This window comes from Culex quinquefasciatus, chromosome 2 (genome assembly GCF_015732765.1).
Source record: "Culex quinquefasciatus strain JHB chromosome 2, VPISU_Cqui_1.0_pri_paternal, whole genome shotgun sequence".
NCBI lineage: Eukaryota > Metazoa > Arthropoda > Insecta > Diptera > Culicidae > Culex > Culex quinquefasciatus.
The window spans coordinates 205,799,716-205,820,133 of NC_051862.1; the positions used below are offsets into that span (position 1 = coordinate 205,799,716).

The following is a 20,418-nucleotide window of genomic DNA, read 5'->3' on the forward strand; positions in this document are numbered from 1 at the left end:
CATTTTGTAGTGAAAAAATAATAATTTTAAGTGGTGCTGACAAGGAAACTCATAAAAAATCATCAGCAGATTGATTTGCTGGGGGAATTTCGGGAGCGATTTTCTTTTGCTTGATTTGCCTCCTCGCGGGTGAAAAAAGTTCACAAGCGAAATTGATTGTTTTGCAATTATTCCATCCCTGACTGCATCCAAATCAAATTTCATTCAATTTGGTCAAGGCAATGGCAAAGAAACCCGTAAAAATCTCGGTATTGCTCTGGGTGGGAAGACCGTTTTCGATTTGCAGCGACATTTCAATGTCAAAATAATGTCCCTTGTCAAATCTGGTAGATTTTTTTATTTTTTTAAACATTTGGCAAACTGTGTTGAAACATTTGCTTTTTTTTAGCATTTCGAATCCGAAAAATAACTTAATTGAGATGTTTTGCCATTTTCATCGACTTGGCAAAAAAACACATTTTTCTGAAAATCATAAAACCGCGTCATTTCAATCGATTTTACCTCTTCAATGTTACGATATGCTATGTAAATTATACGATTTTGTGGTGGATGTTTGTTAAACCAAACCGATTGAAATGGTGCGGAGTTAAGATTAATGAAAAATGTAGTTTTTGTGACAATCGACGAAAATTGCCTATTAGATTTTTTTCTCAAAAACCAAACCGATTGAAATGGTGCGGAGTTAAGATTAATGAAAAATGTAGTTTTTGTGACAATCGACGAAAATTGCCATTTATTTAGACTATTCCAACAAGGCGCAGGTCACCCTAATGGTCAAACTAAAAAAAATACGGTTTTTTTTTTCGGTCATTACATCCCCACTCTAATTTTGGTTACAATCTGATAACTTTTTTTTTTAATTGTGCTGTTTTCGTGGGGAGTTGCTGAATAAACGTAAAATAATTAAAACAACGTTAAGTGCAAAATTTACGAACACATTTGCATGGTTATACCATTTTGAGCACGTTTGTATAAATTTGTAGGGATATGTGAGAAACGAAACTCTAACTAAAATAAAAGTTAGTGACTTAGCCTGAAAGGATATTAATATAATTTAATTTTTGGTCTGAATAATACTGATTATGAAAAAGTAAATCTAAAAAATATTACTGTCAGTTTAAAACATAATTAGTAAGCAGTATTTTTCTATCAATAGCATGATTCACGCTTAGCAAGGAACTAGTTCGGATATTAGCAATAAAAAAGACAGTGTGTAATTAATGTCGATATTGCTAGAGTGTACTTTATTTTCGCATCCATTCCATTTTCAAAACACCATTTCAAGATTTATTATCTGTTGATTTTTTTTTGCGTGTAATTTTACATCTGGTTTCACTTTTTTTCACCTGCTGCTGCTGCTACACCACAAACAGAATAAATAAATTTGTATATTTACACTTCATCAACCTTCAACAGAGGTTGCATCAATAAACTTTTTTTTTACTGTAGTTTTTAATATATTACTAGTCAATCGATAGCATGTTCGCAATTTAAAAGTACTTGGTATTTACACTAGTTAATGTACAGATTGATTTATCTATGAACGGATATTGTTCTATTTGCAGTTTTCTGATTGGTTAACCGAATTCGGCTCAAATACAAGGTAAAAGCTCATAAATTAGAAACAGTTAGAGGGAGGGTGAAAAAGTCTACAACATTCAAATCTACCTGCCACTGAACAAACACAAAAAATTGCATTTACACCATTCGTAACTGTTGAACTGAACTAACTTTACGATATCACAGATATTTCATTCGATTTTTCTCATTTCGTTTTCAAGAGTCACACATTTTAGTAGAACGCCAAAGCAACTTCCTAGGTAACCGTCCTCGCGGCCACCCTCAAAGATCAATCGGAAGACCCCATCCGGGACTCGGCAGCCGCTGCCGCCGCGGCCTGCATCTCCTGCAGTTCCTCCTCCTCGCGGGTCAGCGGCACCGTCGAGTGGTTGTACAGACCCTGGGCCATCAGCTGCAACGCGAGAGGGTTCTTGTGGCCGGAGGACTTTTTGATTTTGGCGCGCTTGTTCTGGAACCAAATTTTGATCTGGGCCTCGTTCAGACCCAGCTCGGCACTGAGCTGCTGGCGGCGACGCTCGGTCAGGTAGCGATTCTCGGCGAACTCGTGCTGGAAAGGGGAGAGAAAAGTGGAAATTTCGGTTAGAAAATTGTGATTTTGCCATTTTGGTCATTTTGGTCATTTTGGTCATTTTGGTCATTTTGGTCATTTTGGTCATTTTGGTCATTTTGGTCATTTTGGTCGGTGGGTCTCGTGGCGCAGGGGTAGCGGCTTCGGCTGCCGATCCCGATGATGCTATGAGACGCGGGTTCGATTCCCGCCTTATCCACTGAGCTTCTATCGGATGGTGAAGTAAAACGTCGGTCCCGGTTTCTCCTGTCTCGTCAGAGGCGCTGGAGCAGAAATCCCACGTTAGAGGAAGGCCATGCCCCGGGGGGCGTAGTGCCAATAGTTTCGTTTTTTTTTTCATTTTGGTCATTTTGGTCATTTTGGTCATTTTGGTCATTTTGGACATTTTGGACATTTTGGTCATTTTGGTCATTTTGGTCATTTTGGTCATTTTGGTCATTTTGGTCATTTTGGTCATTTTGGTCATTTTGGTCATTTTGGTCATTTTGGTCATTTTGATAATTTTGGTCATTTTCGTCATTTTGGTCATTTTCGTCATTTTGGTCATTTTCGTCATTTTGGTCATTTTCGTCATTTTGGTCATTTTGGTCATTTTGGTCATTTTGGTCATTTTGGTCATTTTGGTCATTTTGGTCATTTTGGTCATTTTGGTCATTTTGGTCATTTTGGTCATTTTGGTCATTTTGGTCATTTTGGTCATTTTGGTCATTTTGGTCATTTTGGTCATTTTGGTCATTGTTAACGCACATAAGAGCGTCTGTTGCTTGGGTCGTGGCATAATCGGATCTGGACAGAACTTAAACTCGCGGGTTAGCTAGTGCACAGTAATTTGTAATCAAAACTTTATTGCTCTTGGTTTCTGTCGGTTTATTGAACTGTAATGGACGGTAATTAGACGAGAAAACTGTAACTTTCTACATTTTGAGCTGTATTTCAGAACAGGAAGGTTCTGTTCTGTCTGATCTGTTCTGTCCTGTGTCTCGCGGAGCAATGGCCACTTCTAGAGAAGATTCTTGTGACCAAAGCTGGTAGTTCTAGCGGGAAATTCTATAACAATGCCAAGAACTCATTTGGAGATGCTTAGAATTATTATGTAGTACTAGATCTAACTGAACTGATACAAATCTACAATCTGAACCTTTTACATGCGCAAACATACCGCTCGCCTTAAATTACTTCTAATCTAATCTAATCTAATCAGACCCTAGCGCAGCCAATCTTTCGAAGGGATCCTGGAGAGTGCCTTAGGTTAGATGACGCCTAGCACTCTTCTTGTCATTTATTAACATTTGTAGTGCGCCATTGCATTAGAATGCATTGAAACATCACAAGCGTTAAAGCGGCCAGGCCTACTGCGTAAAGCCGTATCGCAGAGATGACTCGTAATTGGGTTGAGTTTGAGCACTGAGTGTTCGAACAACAACACAATTCTGAATCGACAGGGGAGGAAGAAGCGTGGGGACACACCACCATACGCTCCGAGATTTGGTTGTATTCGTTGGGAGCACCATGCTAAGAAGGTTTGGTACTCCGGGACCCTCTGGGATGGGACATTGTATTTCCACGAATGCCCTGGACACTATTTGCCGTGGTTAAAGCGCCACAACTCGCTCTCTGTAACAGTATTCCTAATTCCAGTCCACGCTCACCAAGTCGTCATGGCCTAGTGGTTAGCATATTTGCTTACCAATCCAAAGGACGGGGGATCGAACCCCGCCTCGAGCGACTTTGATTTTTTGTTCATATTCATCATTTCAAATTCATGTGTTCTTAACTTTCTCGTTGGGAGCAGATGGGCATCGAACCCAGAACCATTCGCTTACAAAGCAAACACCGTAACCAGTCAGCCACGGCCGCTCCTTATACCGCTCGCCTTAAATTACTTCGTATTTTAACACAAAACAATCATCCTAAATCGTCAATCGATTTTCCTGCTGTAGCTACTGAGTAGATCTGATCTGAACAGTCTTCTTCTACGGTCAGTTTCTTACAAATATTTCAATTTTCTTTGTTTGATCACTTGTTCTTCTTGTTTTTACTGCAGTTGTTGTTTGTTGCTGACGATCGCATCGTCCTTCATCTGTTGATTGCTCCCGCTGATGTTGTTGCACCTGACACGATGCTTTCTGCTTCTGCACCCGTTGTAGCTAGTTGTCTTTCGTTGAGCGTTCCAGCAACCTGTTCGGGGAAACGAGTAAATGTTCGACTGGGTTGTGTATTTCAGAATACTTAACTCCGGGTAGAGTTGGAGTGGCAGTTCCGACCCGTCCGATCGGAACGGCGCCACCCCTGCTTGCTTTTGCTGGAACCTCGTGTCAGCTTCTGGCATGCTGACTTGCTGTACTGTTGCTGTAGCTCGTACGCGATTGTGTGCGACATAAAATTGCCGCCCGCCATTAGATACCGTTGCTCGTGAGCAGCCTTCTGTTTTGCGACCTCAGAGCCGCCCGCCGTAGTTGACCTGCTGTTGTTTAACTTCTTGCTGCTGTAGATTCTGTAGTATGCTGTCTGGTTTGAACTGTCAGTGCAGTTCCGTTACTGTACTGATCTGCTGATCCTGAATCTTCTCCTCGCCGCATGTTCAACACTGGTGATCTCGATGCTAGTTCCTGCGAACGACATAAGCGCCGCCCGCCATTGTGTGTCGTTGTTTGAAACTCCACCAATGCTGCTGCTGTCTCTTTTTTCCGTACTGATTGCCTTCAGTGTGTGCTGTGCTGTGATTGTTTCGTCGCTGTTTGCGTTCTGATCAGTTCTGTAGCTGAGTTGTCACCCTGGTGGTTGACCTTCCTTCTTAAGAACGCTTCTTGCTGGTGCTGCTGTTTCCTCACTGCTTCTGCAGGTACAGTGAGCTTCCTTTTGACTGAACTGTAGCTGTAGACCTCTTCTGCTTCGGGTCGTCCGTAAATGACGAAACAATCTGTACTTCAAACTTCGCCTTCTTCGTCCGTTTGTTCGATTCCAAAACTGTACTGTACTGAACTTCTTCGCTGTAAACTTCTGCCGGTTTCATTCCAGTCCGTGGTACATGGCTGTACCTTAATTTGGCTTTCGCCCCTTCACAGAGATCAGCGTCTCTTCTGGAATGTCTGACGGGACCTGTGTGTCCCTTCCAAACGTGAGTCCTTTGCGCCTGTGGTCCGTTGCTCCACCACTGTACGTGGAGCGTGATTTCCCAAAGCTGGGCAAATCCATAGCAATCCTCCGGTCGGCGCACCGAAAGATTGTACCGCATCTTGCGGTCCGTACGACACATGTGTCTGCGCGCGACGACATGCTCGTCTTCACTCGGTTGAGTGGTCCGTATTTCCAAACTGCTGTTGGAGCTGACGTCACGTTGGACACCAACAACTTCGTTGCTGGTCCAATGGCATGGGTTGTAGCGTTGAAGTTAACCTGGGAATCGAATTCGACGGCTGAATGGCTGAACTGTTAACTTAACTGAATGGCTACTTAACTGAGAGCCCTTTTGGAGTGGTTGGTCTGGCCCGTCCGACCACAACCGTACCACCCCATAAGGTTTTGTGCTGGCACCAGGAACATCTGCTGTTAAAGTTGGATTGCAGCTTGAACGACGATCCTCCGACGATTGCCTCGCCGGTCTGTAGATGATGTTCTGGTTACCGCTGCTGGACAGAGAACTGCGCTCTGCTCGTTGATCTGATGATACAGCGATTTGCCATCGCTGAGCTGAACTGGACAGTAAACACTTTCAGCGATCTGGAATCGCTGAACTGCTGCTAGCGTAGACTCGACCACGCTGGCCGAACTGTTGAACCGTGCTGAACTGTACTATCTCCATGACGCTACAGAGCTGTACTCCGTGTGTAAACTGTTGATTGTCGTCACCGCTTGGTTGAGCAGTGCGAAGCTTCTGACGTCATGAGTTGCTGATATGCGTGCTTGCTGTTGTTCTGGTCTGTACTGAACTATGAAGTTCCAGCGACGAGTACCTGAGACGGGAGAACGCCTGAGCGACTGTACGAAAAGTAACTGAACAGGTACTTATCTGTGGGTGGTTTTGGGACGGCTGTCTGACCCGTCCGATCACAACGCGCCGCCCCTGAAGGCTTTACTGCTGGACCCCTCGAATCAGCGTTGAGCTTGCTGATCTGCTGCAGAACTGGACTGCGCTGTACTGCTGCTGTTTGTTGACGTCGACCCTTGGTGAAGTAGATCACCGATTCTTTCCAGTTCAATTTTCTTCCCGAGAGAAACAACACTTTTAGTTCAACAGTTTATTTTCGCAAGATTTTTTCTTCTTTTAATTCAGTTCACTTTTTCAGTCAGTCAGGTCAGTTCTTCGCTTTTTCATTTTCTTCAGTTTGTTTGGAATGGCGACGACCAGATCCGCCATCGCGCCTGATTCCAGGTACACAACACTTGCACAACTGAACGGTCCGTTTTTTCACTTTACAACCGATTAGCCAACTTCGACCCCAAGCGATCCAGGATTTCCTGGATCCGGCTCGAAGGACCATTTTATGTTAACGCACATAAGAGCGTCTGTTGCTTGGGTCGTGGCATAATCGGATCTGGACAGAACTTAAACTCGCGGGTTAGCTAGTGCACAGTAATTTGTAATCAAAACTTTATTGCTCTTGGTTTCTGTCGGTTTATTGAACTGTAATGGACGGTAATTAGACGAGAAAACTGTAACTTTCTACATTTTGAGCTGTATTTCAGAACAGGAAGGTTCTGTTCTGTCTGATCTGTTCTGTCCTGTGTCTCATGGAGCAATGGCCACTTCTAGAGAAGATTCTTGTGACCAAAGCTGGTAGTTCTAGCGGGAAATTCTATAACAATGCCAAGAACTCATTTGGAGATGCTTAGAATTATTATGTCAGCAATTCCATTTGAAAAGAGCCTAAACCAAAAAAAGTTCTCCGATCGGGCTCAAATTTTTTCTAGGGGTTCCTTGGCCAAAATAATTAGACCCGTATTTTTTTGTTTGGCCATTAGGGTGGCCTACATCGTGCTAGGGTGGTTCGAAAAATGGCAATTTTCGTCATTTTTCGCAAAACCACTTTTTTCTAAAAATCATATCTCCGCGCCATTTCATCCGATTTTAGCTGTCTTAGATGCAAAAGAAAGGTGATGAGTTTGGCTATTTGGGAAAAATAGTAAAAAGTTCCAAAAATCTAGCTTAACTATTGAAAAAGTCGTATGAAAACTTAAAATGGCGTTTTGACCGTGTCTGGACCAAAGAGCCTATGTCTGAAAATATTTTTATCGGATTCCTCGGAAAATTTCACATAACATATCAAAAAATTGGCGATGTCGAACCGTACGTTTTGGAGAAACGATTTTTTGAAAATAAAAACTGCGTTTTTCGACGCGCCACGCGCAAAAACGGGAAAATGACGAAATCGGCAAAAAATCAACTTTTTAGCATAGCATAGCATAGCATTGGTGTCTACCCGTAGCTGCTACTTCGTTATTGACCAGGACCCCCAAACATTGCTCCGTGGACCACAGATGAAAAGTAGGAACCAATCATCACCCCTTCGCAATTTTCAAAGGTCCCTATCGTACTGATCAATACCGACGCCGGCCACGACCAGTGGTAAGACACGGGGAAGTGGATGGGAATGGTAGCCGATACTTGAGTGATGGGACCGCCAAATCGACTGCGTCTCCGACAAAGTATCACATGAGTTTTGAGGGGTTAGTAAGATGGGTATGAGGTCAGGATTCACTGTGGTAGGTGATGCGACCATGAGCAATTTGTTTATCGGTTGAAATTTTAAAATCTTAGGCAGCCGGCTGCGGAAAGATATCTATCTAGGGATTTAAATATAGTATTAATTCGACCGCGATTCTCCAGAAATTCTCCGTCGGCGTGCCTTCCGATCAACGGTGATGTAGGAAGGGCTTCATTCATTAAAATTATTTTACATCATAAGCCTTAACACATATCCGTCGACGTGCCTTCCGATCCTCGATGATATGGAAAGGACTTAATCCAGCAATACGACTTGCTTGTCTCAAAAAACAAAAATCGGGACGTTTCTATCGAAAACTATATAAAGAGAACAAAAATAAAATTCATCGGCCAACGAACGCGTGAACAAAAAATAAATGAAAAAAGAAGAAGAAGAAATCCAATCACCCCATGCACTCGAACAGCGACCAAAAGAGACGGAAAATAACACGAAAAACAGGACTGAGCGTCCACACAGGCACCGCACTACTGATGCCATTATTTAATTATAATGACCAATCACCCCATGCACTCGAACAGCGACACAAAAGAGACGGAAAATAACACGAAAAACAGGACTGAGCGTCCACACAGGCACCGCACTACTGATGCCATTATTTAATTATAATGACCAATCACCCCATGCACTCGAACAGCGACACAAAAGAGGCGGAACATAACACGAAAAAACAGGACTGAGCGTCCACACAGGCACCGTACTACTGATGCCATTATTTAATTATAATGACCAATCACCCCATGCACTCGAACAGCGACACAAAAGAGACGGAAAATAACACGAAAAACAGGACTGAGCGTCCACACAGGCACCGCACTACTGATGCCATTATTTAATTATACTGACCAATCACCCCATGCACTCGAACAGCGACACAAAAGAGGCGGAACATAACACGAAAAAACAGGACTGAGCGTCCACACAAGCACCGCACTACTGATGCCATTATTTAATTATAATGACCAATCACCCCATGCACTCGAACAGCGACACAAAAGAGACGGAAAATAACACGAAAAACAGGACTGAGCGTCCACACAGGCACCGCACTACTGATGCCATTATTTAATTATAACGACCAATCACCCCATGCACTCGAACAGCGACACAAAAGAGACGGAAAATAACACGAAAAAACAGGACTGAGCGTCCACACAGGCACCGCACTACTGATGCCATTATTTAATTATACTGACCAATCACCCCATGCACTCGAACAGCGACACAAAAGAGACGGAAAATAGAACGAAAAAACAGGACTGAGCGTCCACACAGGCACCGTACTACTGATGCCATTATTTAATTATACTGACCAATCACCCCATGCACTCGAACAGCGACACAAAAGAGACGGAAAATAACACGAAAAAACAGGACTGAGCGTCCACACAGGCACCGTACTACTGATCAAAATCGGCAAAAAAAATCAACTTTTTCCACTAAAACTGCGATAACTTTAAAATTTCAGCGATGACCTATAGATGTTATGGTACCAAAAGTTGCGTCTCTCAATTACGAAAATTTTGGTACCCAGACATGTATAGGTCATCGCTGAAATTTTAAAGTTATCGCAGTTTTAGTGAAAAAAGTTGATTTTTTGCCGATTTCGTCATTTTCCCGTTTTTGCGCGTGGCGCGTCGAAAAACGCAGTTTTATTTTCAAAAATCGTATCTCCAAAACGTACGGTTCGACATCGCCAATTTTTGATATGTTATGTGAAATTTTCCGAGGAATCCGATAAAAATATTTTCAGACATAGGCTCTTTGGTCCAGACACGGTCAAAACGCCATTTTAAGTTTTCATACGACTTTTCAATAGTTAAGCTAGATTTTTGGAACTTTTTACTATTTTTCCCAAATAGCCAAACTCATCACCTTTCTTTTGCGTCTAAGACAGCTAAAATCGGATGAAATGGCGCGGAGATATGATTTTAGAAAAAGTGGTTTTGCGAAAATGACGAAAATTGCCATTTTTTGAACCACCCTAGCACGATGTAGGCCACCCTAATGGCCAAACAAAAAAATACGGGTCTAATTATTTTGGCCAAGGAACCCCCAGAAAAATTTTGAGCCCGATCGGAGAACTTTTTTTTTGGTTTAGGCTCTTTTCAAATGGAATTGCTGATGTAGTACTAGATCTAACTGAACTGATACAAATCTACAATCTGAACCTTTACATGCGCAAACAGTCATGTTGGTCATTTTGGTCATTTTGGTCATTTTGGTCATTTTGGTCATTTTGGTCATTTTGGTAATTTTGGTAATTTTGGTCATTTTGGCCATTTTGGTCATTTTGGTCATTTTGGTCATTTTGGTCTTTTTGGTCTTTTTGGTCTTTTTGGTCATTTTGGTCATTTTGGTCATTTTGGTCATTTTGGTCATATTGGTCATTTTGGTCATTTTGGTCATTTTGGTCATTTTGGTCATTTTGGTCATTTTGGTCATTTTGGTCATTTTGGTCATTTTGGTCATTTTGGTCATTTTGGTCATTTTGGTCATTTTGGTCATTTTGGTCATTTTGGTCATTTTGGTCATTTTGGTCATTTTGGTCATTTTGGTCATTTTGGTCATTTTGGTCATTTTGGTCATTTTGGTCATTTTGGTCATTTTGGTCATTTTGGTCATTTTGGTCATTTTGGTCTTTTTGGTAATTTTGGTCATTTTGGTCATTTTGGTCATTTTGGTCATTTTGGCCATTTTGGCCATTTTGGTCATTTTGGTCATTTTGGTCATTTTGGTCATTTTGGTCATTTTGGTCATTTTGGTCATTTTGGTCATTTTGGTCATTTTGGTCATTTTGGTCATTTTGGTCATTTTGGTCATTTTGGTCATTTTGGTCATTTGGGTCATTTGGGTCATTTTGGTCATTTTGGTCATTTTTAGTTTTTAATAAAAGTGAAAGTTATAAAGAAAAAGTTTGAGATATTCAATAAATAAAATACCTCCTCCAACTGCATTAATTGTTCAACACCCATCAAAAGGTGTCTTCTCTGCACCCATTTAACACACGACCCAATTTTCTCACCTTCAATCTGGCCAGCTGCGGTCCGCTGAACGCCGTCCGGGGTCGCTTATCGTCGGCGATGGCCGCAGCACTGGCACTGGCTGCCCCCGCAGCTGCCGTGGCCGCCGCCACCGCACTCGCCGCAGCCTTTTCACTGGGGCTCTTCTTTGGTTTGCGCGTCCGTGGACCTAAACGTCAACAGAAGAAGAAGAAGAAGGAGCAAACAAGACGATGGTTAAAAAGGTAAACAAAATTTAGTCATTAAATGCACCACGCTTCCGTAACACGCATCATAACGGCCCCTCTCAGACATTGAACATAACCTCAACTTTTACTCTCTTTCAACTCGCCTCCCCCCTCTCGACTAGTCGACTGTGTAATGAGATATTCGGTAATGAGCGGTAATAATGATGATGATGATGTGGCCCCTCTCGTGGCCATGGGCCATGCTTCCAACGGAGTTGGGACCACCAACGAAGTTCGAAGATCTGGGACCAGAAGTCGGTGGCGCCATTCAAGCGCCAACGAAATCACACTCAATTTAAATTTCTCCAAACTAGACAAACGTCCAACAAGAAGCAGAAAAGAAGATGACGACGGAACAAATGCTAATAGGAGTGCATCCCAAGAATTGGACCCCTCGTCAAGTGGGGCCGTCGTACTCTACGTGTACCAACTGACTGACTGACTCTGACGGACTTTGACTGACTTGAGGTACTTTGGCGCTTGGCGCGTCGTCGTTTTTTTGTTCAATTGTTGAAGATCATGTCTTTCATCCAGTTCAAATAGAGTCCAATTTGTTTTCTCTTCCTCTTTCCGTCTGTTTAGCTTTTCTTTATGTCTTATTTGCTTTGGATCGCAATACAAGGCGCGTTAGAATAACAATAATATTAACCGAACCTTCTTAACGATTCAACGCGGTTTGGGATCAGACTTGGAGCTGAAACTGATTGATGCCTGAGAACTATGAGCTGTATTTGTGTTTGTTTACGATTAGGTTATGGTACGATGCCGTATGGAACTCGGGTAGATTTTGTATCGACTCCGACTTCGACTGTGATTTCGGCTTCTGAAAACTTGGCGACTTCGACCCCAAAGTCCAGCTTGTTTGTATGTTATTTTGTGATTTTAATTACAATTTAATTTTTGAGATAATCAAAAACATTTTTTAACTTAACCTAGAAAATTCCACATAAAATTCACTGCAATCAACAATCACGTCGTGATGACTAATCGTCCAGGAATCACCCCCAGAGAAAGAGAGAACGAGAATCCCCAAAAGCACGTGGTGTTCCCCTCGTCTTTCCATCATCCCTCGGAAATATCCAAAAAAGTGAGACAAAAAAAGACCAAAAAATCTCAATCCCAGAGCAAAACTTCAACCGATACTCTCGAGAGGACTGTTTCTGCGCGCACGACCTGGGTGGTCCACTTTACCCGACGACCTGTTGAGATTTATTTAAATCGAGGAGATTCCGAGGGATTCGCCGAGCGCCATCCAGGTTGGACCCGCTGATTGAAATGGCCAAGTTTTGCGCGTGTTCGGACCTCTGCCTCAAGTGGCCCCTCTTGTCTCATGTGGATGAGTTCTCTCCTTCGTTTTACATCTCTCCGCTTTTACAATCTGTTTGTTTTTCACTTCTTCCCTTATTGATTATTTAGTTTAATGGTCATTTCATTAGTTGGTCATGAGTTGAACCCTTTGGTTGTGGTAAAAATGTCTCAAATGCCATTTTTTTAGCAATTCTTCGCTATCATCTATGAAAATCTGATCACACCTCAACGCCCAAAATATTAAATCAAAACTTAGTCTACTTCTATCACACACAAACACAACAACCCCCTTCCCAAGATCGATGTAATCGATTTGTATGACAACTCTGTTGTACATGGCAATTTTTAGCACAGCACAATCTTACCATAGAGATCGCGCGAGCGCTGACAATCTTGATGTCTCTCGGCCTGGCAAAATGGCTCCAACAACATCAACAACTTTAGCAAAACACATCACGATCTTGCGCCAGGACGCACAACTGGATTTTCATTTCAGCAGGCCGTGCTTACTGATGCGAGAGATGCGTAGGCTTCGACACTCTTTCAATATAATGAAACACTTTTTTTGTGAATGGTGTGTGCATTTTTCGTTGAATGAATTAATGAATGAGGGGATTATAGGGGAAACTAGTTTGTAGTTTGAACTAATTTTAATATTTTAAAGAAGATTAAAAAAATGCGTTATATGCGTAAATTTTTTTTTATTTAAGGTATAAATTATAAAACTATAAAGCAAAAACTCAGAACCCAAAGATGAGTTTCCAAATAAACTCCTTCTTTTCTCGAGCTTTTATTTAGATGTTAATAATATAATATTGCCAAAAAATTACACATTTTCAAAATCAAGTGCAATAAATCCACTAATTCTACTATTCTGCAAAAGCAATACTGTTACATTTGGATTTTGGACGCTTTTGGTTTTCATGAGTCATGGGAATAATATAATTTGATTTATTCTTGTACAGCCTATAAATGCATACTTGGCCCAAGTGCAATTTAAAACCCAAGTGCAAAAAAAATGCGGTTGATGTTTTGTCCCTTAATTGTTGCCATACACGCAAAATTGTCCAAATCTCAATCAAAAAAAGGATATGCATTTTTTAAATAATGGAAAATTGCGACGGTTAATCCGAAGAAATTAATATTTCTAGTACTAAAAGTTTAGGCTTGGTTAAAATCTTTGAAAAAAAAGCTTGGGAACATTTCAAGGTTGATAATTGATAAAATTGTAATCAATATTAGCGTCTAACGATAACGATATTGCAATATAATAAATAATTTACAATATTGGTAAAAACGAAGCGAAATTTTGTACGATTTTTCACTTTTCTAGAGTTTATTTTGCATGCAAAAAGATTTTCACAGAATACCAACAGCGTTTTTTTGAAAATTCAGAAAAAAAAATGTGTGTTGCACAAAGTGAAATTTTATATACTTTTTCATTTTCTTAGAGTTTTTCGAAAAAATCTAAAATTATCACAAATTACCGTAACTTTTCGAAAATACTAAAATTTTCAAAATTTGCAATATGGTTGGCAAACGAAGCATAATTTGGTATGCTTTTTCACTTCGTTACAGTTTTTTTAAATACTAAAATTATCACATAATACCGTATTTTGTCGAAATTAAATCAAAATTTTCGAAATATACAATATTGGTATCGAACATACAATACATTGAAATTTGATATGGTTCATATATTTTTTTTCTCCGTTTGATACCCATATTGCAAATTATAGAGATTCGAGTATTTTCAAAAAAATCAATATCTTGCGAAAATTTTATAAAAAAATTAAAAAGTGAAAATGCATTTCAAATTTCACTTAGTTTGATACCCATATTGGGAATGACGCAAATTTAAGAATTTTCGAAATACCGGTTAAAAAAAAGTCTTATAATGTGAGACTGCATAAAAAAGTTTGATAGTTTATTACAAAAAATTTATACAATTTTGAAAATTTTAGTATTTTCGAAAAAAAAATCCGGTATTTTGTGAAAACTTTATAATTTTCCAAAAAAACGCTATAAATATGAAAATGCATAAAAATGTAGCTTAATAACCAAATTATGAAAATTTGAGTACTTTAGAAAAATACGGTATTTTGTGAAAATTTTGTGTGTTTATATTTTGAAACCTACTACAAAAAGGTACAAATTAAATACGTACGGAATGGTATGGAATCATACTGAAGAAGTTTTCATAAAATTTTGAAAAGTTTAAAAAGTAAGTTAATTAAAATTATGAAAATGTTGATCAAAATTTTTCATATTTTCAAAGTGTCATGATTTTTCAATAAACAGGATTTCAAAACAGAAAACGTAATTAATAAATAAAAAAATCATGTGTTTTTAAAACATAATTAAACAAAAAATTCGTGCTTCGAATTCAGTTTGAAATGCAATATGAATCGATAATTTTATGAACAAAACTAGTTTTAACGATTTCAGGCAAAATTCAGACTTTTTAACAATTTTACCTAAAATTTATATGTATATTGTTAAAAAGCTTATAAATTTAGTTAACTTAATAAAAACATTGATATTTTACTTGAAAACTATACCAGCAACTAGAGTGATGGAACATTTTACGTTAAAATAAAATTTGATTGCCATAAATCTGACTTTAACAAGATAAACTATGGCTATCAAAGCCACCCCGGAATTCAAAAAAAAAATCAGCGCTTCAATTTAAACACCATTAGAAAAACATGAGAAAATCTTTATTAATTGGAAAATATTCCAAAAATAAATTGAAATCCTTTCAATGTCACCTCGGATTACGGTATCATGACAAATATTGGGATATTTGCCATGAAAAATGAGAAATTCGAGACATCGATAAAGATTCAGATTTCAAGATTCAAGATTCAAGAATGAATTATAGTTTCAAGTTCAAAAATGGACAACCTCCCCTACACTGCGAGGTGTCTTTCCTGTCTCTGTGCGATACCATCTTGTACCGGTTTCGCAGACACTAGTTCAGCCAACTAGCGCAGAACAAATCCCAAGAAAGATGAAACAACCCAAGATAAGACGCCAGCCAGCGCAGCTCGAACGCAACTAAATGATGTAATTGAGCAGGAAGTTGGCGTCTGATTAATGGTCGCTTCATTTGCTTGCAGAATAATTAAGAAATAAATTTCTCATTTCAGTACCCCATTAAGCATTTGCGAAATTGCTCGACATTCCTTCCGCCCTCGAGTTTTCTTCTAAAAGTGTCTAAAAAGTGCCGAAAATTTTGCCTTTGCGGCTTGACTCTCAAGTCTAGAACGATCCTTTTGTGAAGAGCAATTAAGCAAAACCCCAGAATATTCTCATTTTGGGATCCTGCCACCACCACCACCAAGAGTCGGAAAATCTTCTCAACTTCTGTTTCAGGGGTGGCTAATTTCAATTTTACAAATTGCTACCCCTTCCCGTTTTCCGAAAGAAGGTCGTCGACGAAACCCCTGAAATTAGGCAGAATGACTCTTTAATTCTGGAGCCCTTTTTGGAGCGAGAGATGAAAATTGTTTCGTCACTCCTCTAGGAATCGACTCATGGGGATCGAGAAAGGTGATCCTTTTTACCACACTCTTAAAAGGTTTTGCCCTTCTTTGTGGGACGTCAGTTATTTAGTCATTCTGTTCTCATTTTAATTTTAGCAATTTCGGACAAAAACCGTTCGCTCTTGTAACGGGAGTGGCACTTTTTGGAAGGAGCTCCTTCACGTGAGAAGTCATTTGACTAAATGTCAATTAATTTTGGAATGACACAGTCAGACCATCTGAACGGAATCGATAATGGAGATTGAAGTTGGTCGTTTGGCTTGGCGATTGAGACATATTGATTTGGCCCCGGAGCGGTGGTGGAAGCTTCGAAATACTAATTAATTGTTTTAAGTTTTAATTAGAAAATTCCAAATTAAATCGGTTAAGCAGACTGCGAAGTGGGTTTCTTCTGAATTGGTAGGGGAATTGGTTGGTGTCAGAGTTGAAAATCGACGTGGACGTGTAATGACTCAATTGAGTTTTATGCTGAATTTAAATTTGAGTTTGAATTTGGCGCAATGTGATATTTTAATTTTCAGTGACTTAAAATTTCTCAAGCAAATTTTCATAGGAAAGCTCAAATTCATCAAGAACTCGAAGAAGTCGTGTTTCTTCCATTCTACCCTTCTCTGAGGTGATTTATTGAATCTTTTAAGTGTCTCCTCTCCATTCATGTGTGTATTCCTCTTACTCCATTCACACCAGCAAACAAAGTTTGAACAACAACCTTTTCCCCTCTCTCCCTCTTTATTCTAAGCTCAATTCAATGGTTGTAACTCTTTTGTTACTCTTTATTATTGAACATCAATCCAAACTCCTCGGACAGAATGGTATCACACCTTCAAGTTCAGCTGATTTACATTTGTACGAAAATAAATATTCTTCAACAATAATGAAGAAAAAAAAGCAACTCTTCAATTGAGGAAAGCAACAAGCCACAACACAAGAGAGGACCCTCTCGAGGCAGTCACTTGAAGCGTTCTTGATTTGACTTGTTCAAACACAACTTTGTGTGTTATCGTTTCGCGTTCGGGTTCTTGTAGCTGAGCTCGAACGTTGAATGCAAAGTGAAATGTTTTCTTAACCCATCATCATCAATAGCACCATGTGGGCACAAGGGATAGTTTCGAGTGTTGTTCTTTGCCGGAATCAAGATATGGTGTTTTACATTATTATTGAAACATGATTTACATGTTTGCCAAGCGGGTTTCTCCATTGTAGCTGGCGTTTTGAATTAATCAGATTTTAGTGCGAGGGACGGTTGAATTTACATAAATTGGAGTACTTTTTCTAAGAAATTGCAATTGCTGGCATTTATTTAAGAGAATATGATTGTAGGTGGTCGAAGGGGTTAGTAGTGACCGATAACATTTTTCAGTACTATATAATTAATTTTGTTATTTCGTCGTTGCCAAATAAAATTTGAAAAAGGAAAAAAAATAGTAAATCTTGTGAATTTTTTTTTCGGAATTCTGAGTACGCCATCAAATCGGGCGTCTAATTTTACATAATTTTTTTTTGACACCAAATTTCTATCTATTCACCATTTCAGGCTGCAAATTATTGAAAAACACCTCTTTTTTCGCATGTTCAAAAATGGAAGGGGTCGTACCGCCCCTCCGTCACGAGATATCAAAAAAACGGACCTCGGATTCGTGATCAGGGACAAAAGTTACCTCTTAGGACAATGTTTCACGCAAATCGAAGAGGGGTCGGGGCAACTGCTGTGTTTATTGCTTGTTTTATTCAGTATAAAAATGTTTTCTTCAAAATTGCTTCCTAGTAGAGATGGGCTTATTTGAGCGAACCGTTCTTATGAACCGGCTCAAGCTAAAGAACGAATGAGCGACCGCTCAGAAAAAATGAGCGACGGTTCATTTTGTGAACCGGTTCTTTTCAAAGAACCGTCAAATCAAAGAGCGAGTCAAAGAACGAACCGAACGAGAGCGAATGAGCGAGAGCGAATGAACGGAAAGAACGAACGGAGCGCTTGATTAGCGTCGCTCGCGCCGTCGCCGACGTCGTCGGACGACGTCGTTTTCGCTCACTCTTTCGTTATTTCGCTCTCGCTCATTCGCTCTCGTTCGGTTCGTTCTTCCACGCGCTGGTGGTGACGGTGCTGTGGAGAAAAGAGGGGAAACTAGGTTCTCACCGGTCGGCTCATGTTCCAACATTATGGCGCACTTTATGCTTGTTGCTAGCCGGTGTCGGGGCGCCTGTGATTTTGAATCAGCTGAATGTCGCCCGATGTTGCATGATCTCATTATGAAAATATCGATACATTTTTCAAGTGTTATGTATATGAATTTGTTACACGCATTCGAACATAGTTGTATTGGACCGTTTATGATTTATAATGTATTTTACCATAGCACATCACACATACTTGGTCCTCTTTTGTGGTAATTGTTCAATAGTTTTCTTAAGGCATTTTTCTGATCATCTTTTTGACGCTTGTTTTAATCATTCATTTGCTGTCATCATTAAAAGATGTTCTTATTAAACAAAAAACTGCATTTCAAGACTATTTTATCAAGTGCAGCTAAACGCTACCTCAAATATGCCTGTTACTGAACACCAAATTAAATCTATTGTTTCACAAAACAATGGAAAGATAATTATCAAAACGATAGTTCAGCTTACTTTTCATTTAACGATTGAAAGCAATAATTTGGTTGAAAATACTCACTTTTGAAGAAAACTTAAGTTTGTTTATCTCTCTATGAAAAATGTTTTCGATATTTGTGGATTTCAGAGATCAATGTTTTTGTCCTTTTTCATATAAAACGTGTACAATTTGGAATGCCTTCCATAAAAGGATAAAGCATATCGACGATTTTCTATGTTTAATGGATGATCTCCAATCTGTTCAGAATAAGTGTGATGAAAACATATATTTTTTAAATTATCAATCAACAAAAATCATACAAAGTGTGACACTTATGGACACTTCATTGGTCGCTTCAAAAAAATCTAAATATCTTGAGAAGATGCTTCAGTTCATTCCAGTCTATTTTCTGACTTTGAGCGAAATGAGCGGATGAGCCGTTCAAAAGAGCCGCTCATTTAAATGAGCGAACGAAAATGAGCGGCTCACAGAAATGAGCGGTTTTGCCCACCACTACTTCCTAGCATTTATTTACGATTGTGGGATTACTGAAGTTTTCATTTCTACTTTTTTTTATTTTATGTCCCCCGCTCCGATCTAGAAAAAAAACCTCAAAAATTAGAGGCAAAAAAATTTTATTGCTAAAAATTTAATTTTTCGTTCTTAAAAAATGTACAATTGGTTGTAAACTATTGAAAATACATTGTATAACGTTTATTTGTGCATAGCACAGTAAAAATGAATTTGGGAAGGTTAAAAATTTAATTGAATGAATATAACCTCTTTTTGAGTTTTTAGTAGTGCGTCCATCCCGGGAATTCCCGGGATTTTTACAAAACCGGGAATTTCGGAATCCCGGGATTTTTTTATCATTTGTCCCAGGAATTCCAGAAATTGAAAAAAATCAAATTTTGGTCTGAAAATTAAGATTTGGTTGTAGAAATAGATGAACAATTGAATACATAGTAATCGATACGAATTTCAAAGCATTAAAATTTGTATTCGGCATATATCAGCATTTATTTGGCTTATTAGAGAAAATTGTAAAAATTTTAGTTCAGTTTATATTTATTTTTTGTTTTTTTTTTTTAAGACTGGGTATTATATTTACGTATATTTAAGATTTGAAATTTGAAAAAAATATCATATTCAATTATTTTTCATCAAACACCGGAATCAGGGGCAAATCACGACAAATGTAAGGAACGAAGACAGCTATTTGAGTCAATTTTTTGCATCGCGTTCAACTTCGGTTAAAACAGAAACAGAACAAAACAATTAGTACACCGATTTCTAAATTTATTGCTCTACAATCTCCTGTACCTATTCAGGCTGTAATCCTGATTTTCCCCAGCTGGCGGTAGTAACTTAAAGATAATTAGTAAAATATATTTTATGTAAAATAAGAAATTCAAACTGATCTAAAATTTTACAATGACTGGTATCGTTTTATTTCAAGGGATTTTTTAAAGGTCCTGTAAACATATGAAAGACAATAGCTTACAGTAACTTATATAATAAAAATATATAAAAGAAAAATATTTAAAAAACACTTATTTAATTTGAATCACATTGACATTAAAATTTGTAGTTTTTTTTTATCCGAAGCGCAGCGAAGATCAAAAAAGTCAATTTTTAATTTCTATTTGGTTATTAATTAACTGTCGTCCTTGTTTAGATTGAAGTGTAAATTATCACCAATTATTATTAATGAGCTAATTCTATGATTTTTAGCTTGAAAACATATCAAATGTTATGAAAACATAAATTTAATGAAAAAAAATATCCCGGGATCCCGGGAAATTCAAAACTCGGGAAAATTGGACGCCCTAGTTTTTAGTAATTTTACC

General features: G+C 38.9%; 1 protein-coding gene across 1 annotated transcript in view; it reads right to left on the reverse strand.

The window, feature by feature from the left end:
• Positions 1–1,214: 1,214 nt before the first annotated feature.
• Positions 1,215–20,418, reverse strand: part of LOC6052961 (homeobox protein invected) — a 113,466-nt gene continuing 94,262 nt past the window's right edge. Inside the window, exons 3-4 of the mRNA XM_038256201.1 lie at positions 10,898–11,064; positions 1,215–2,128 (exon numbers count right to left, since the gene is read on the reverse strand). Coding sequence (XP_038112129.1) covers positions 1,850–2,128; positions 10,898–11,064 — 446 coding nt within the window. The 3' untranslated portion in view covers positions 1,215–1,849. The remainder of the gene's footprint in view (positions 2,129–10,897; positions 11,065–20,418) is intronic.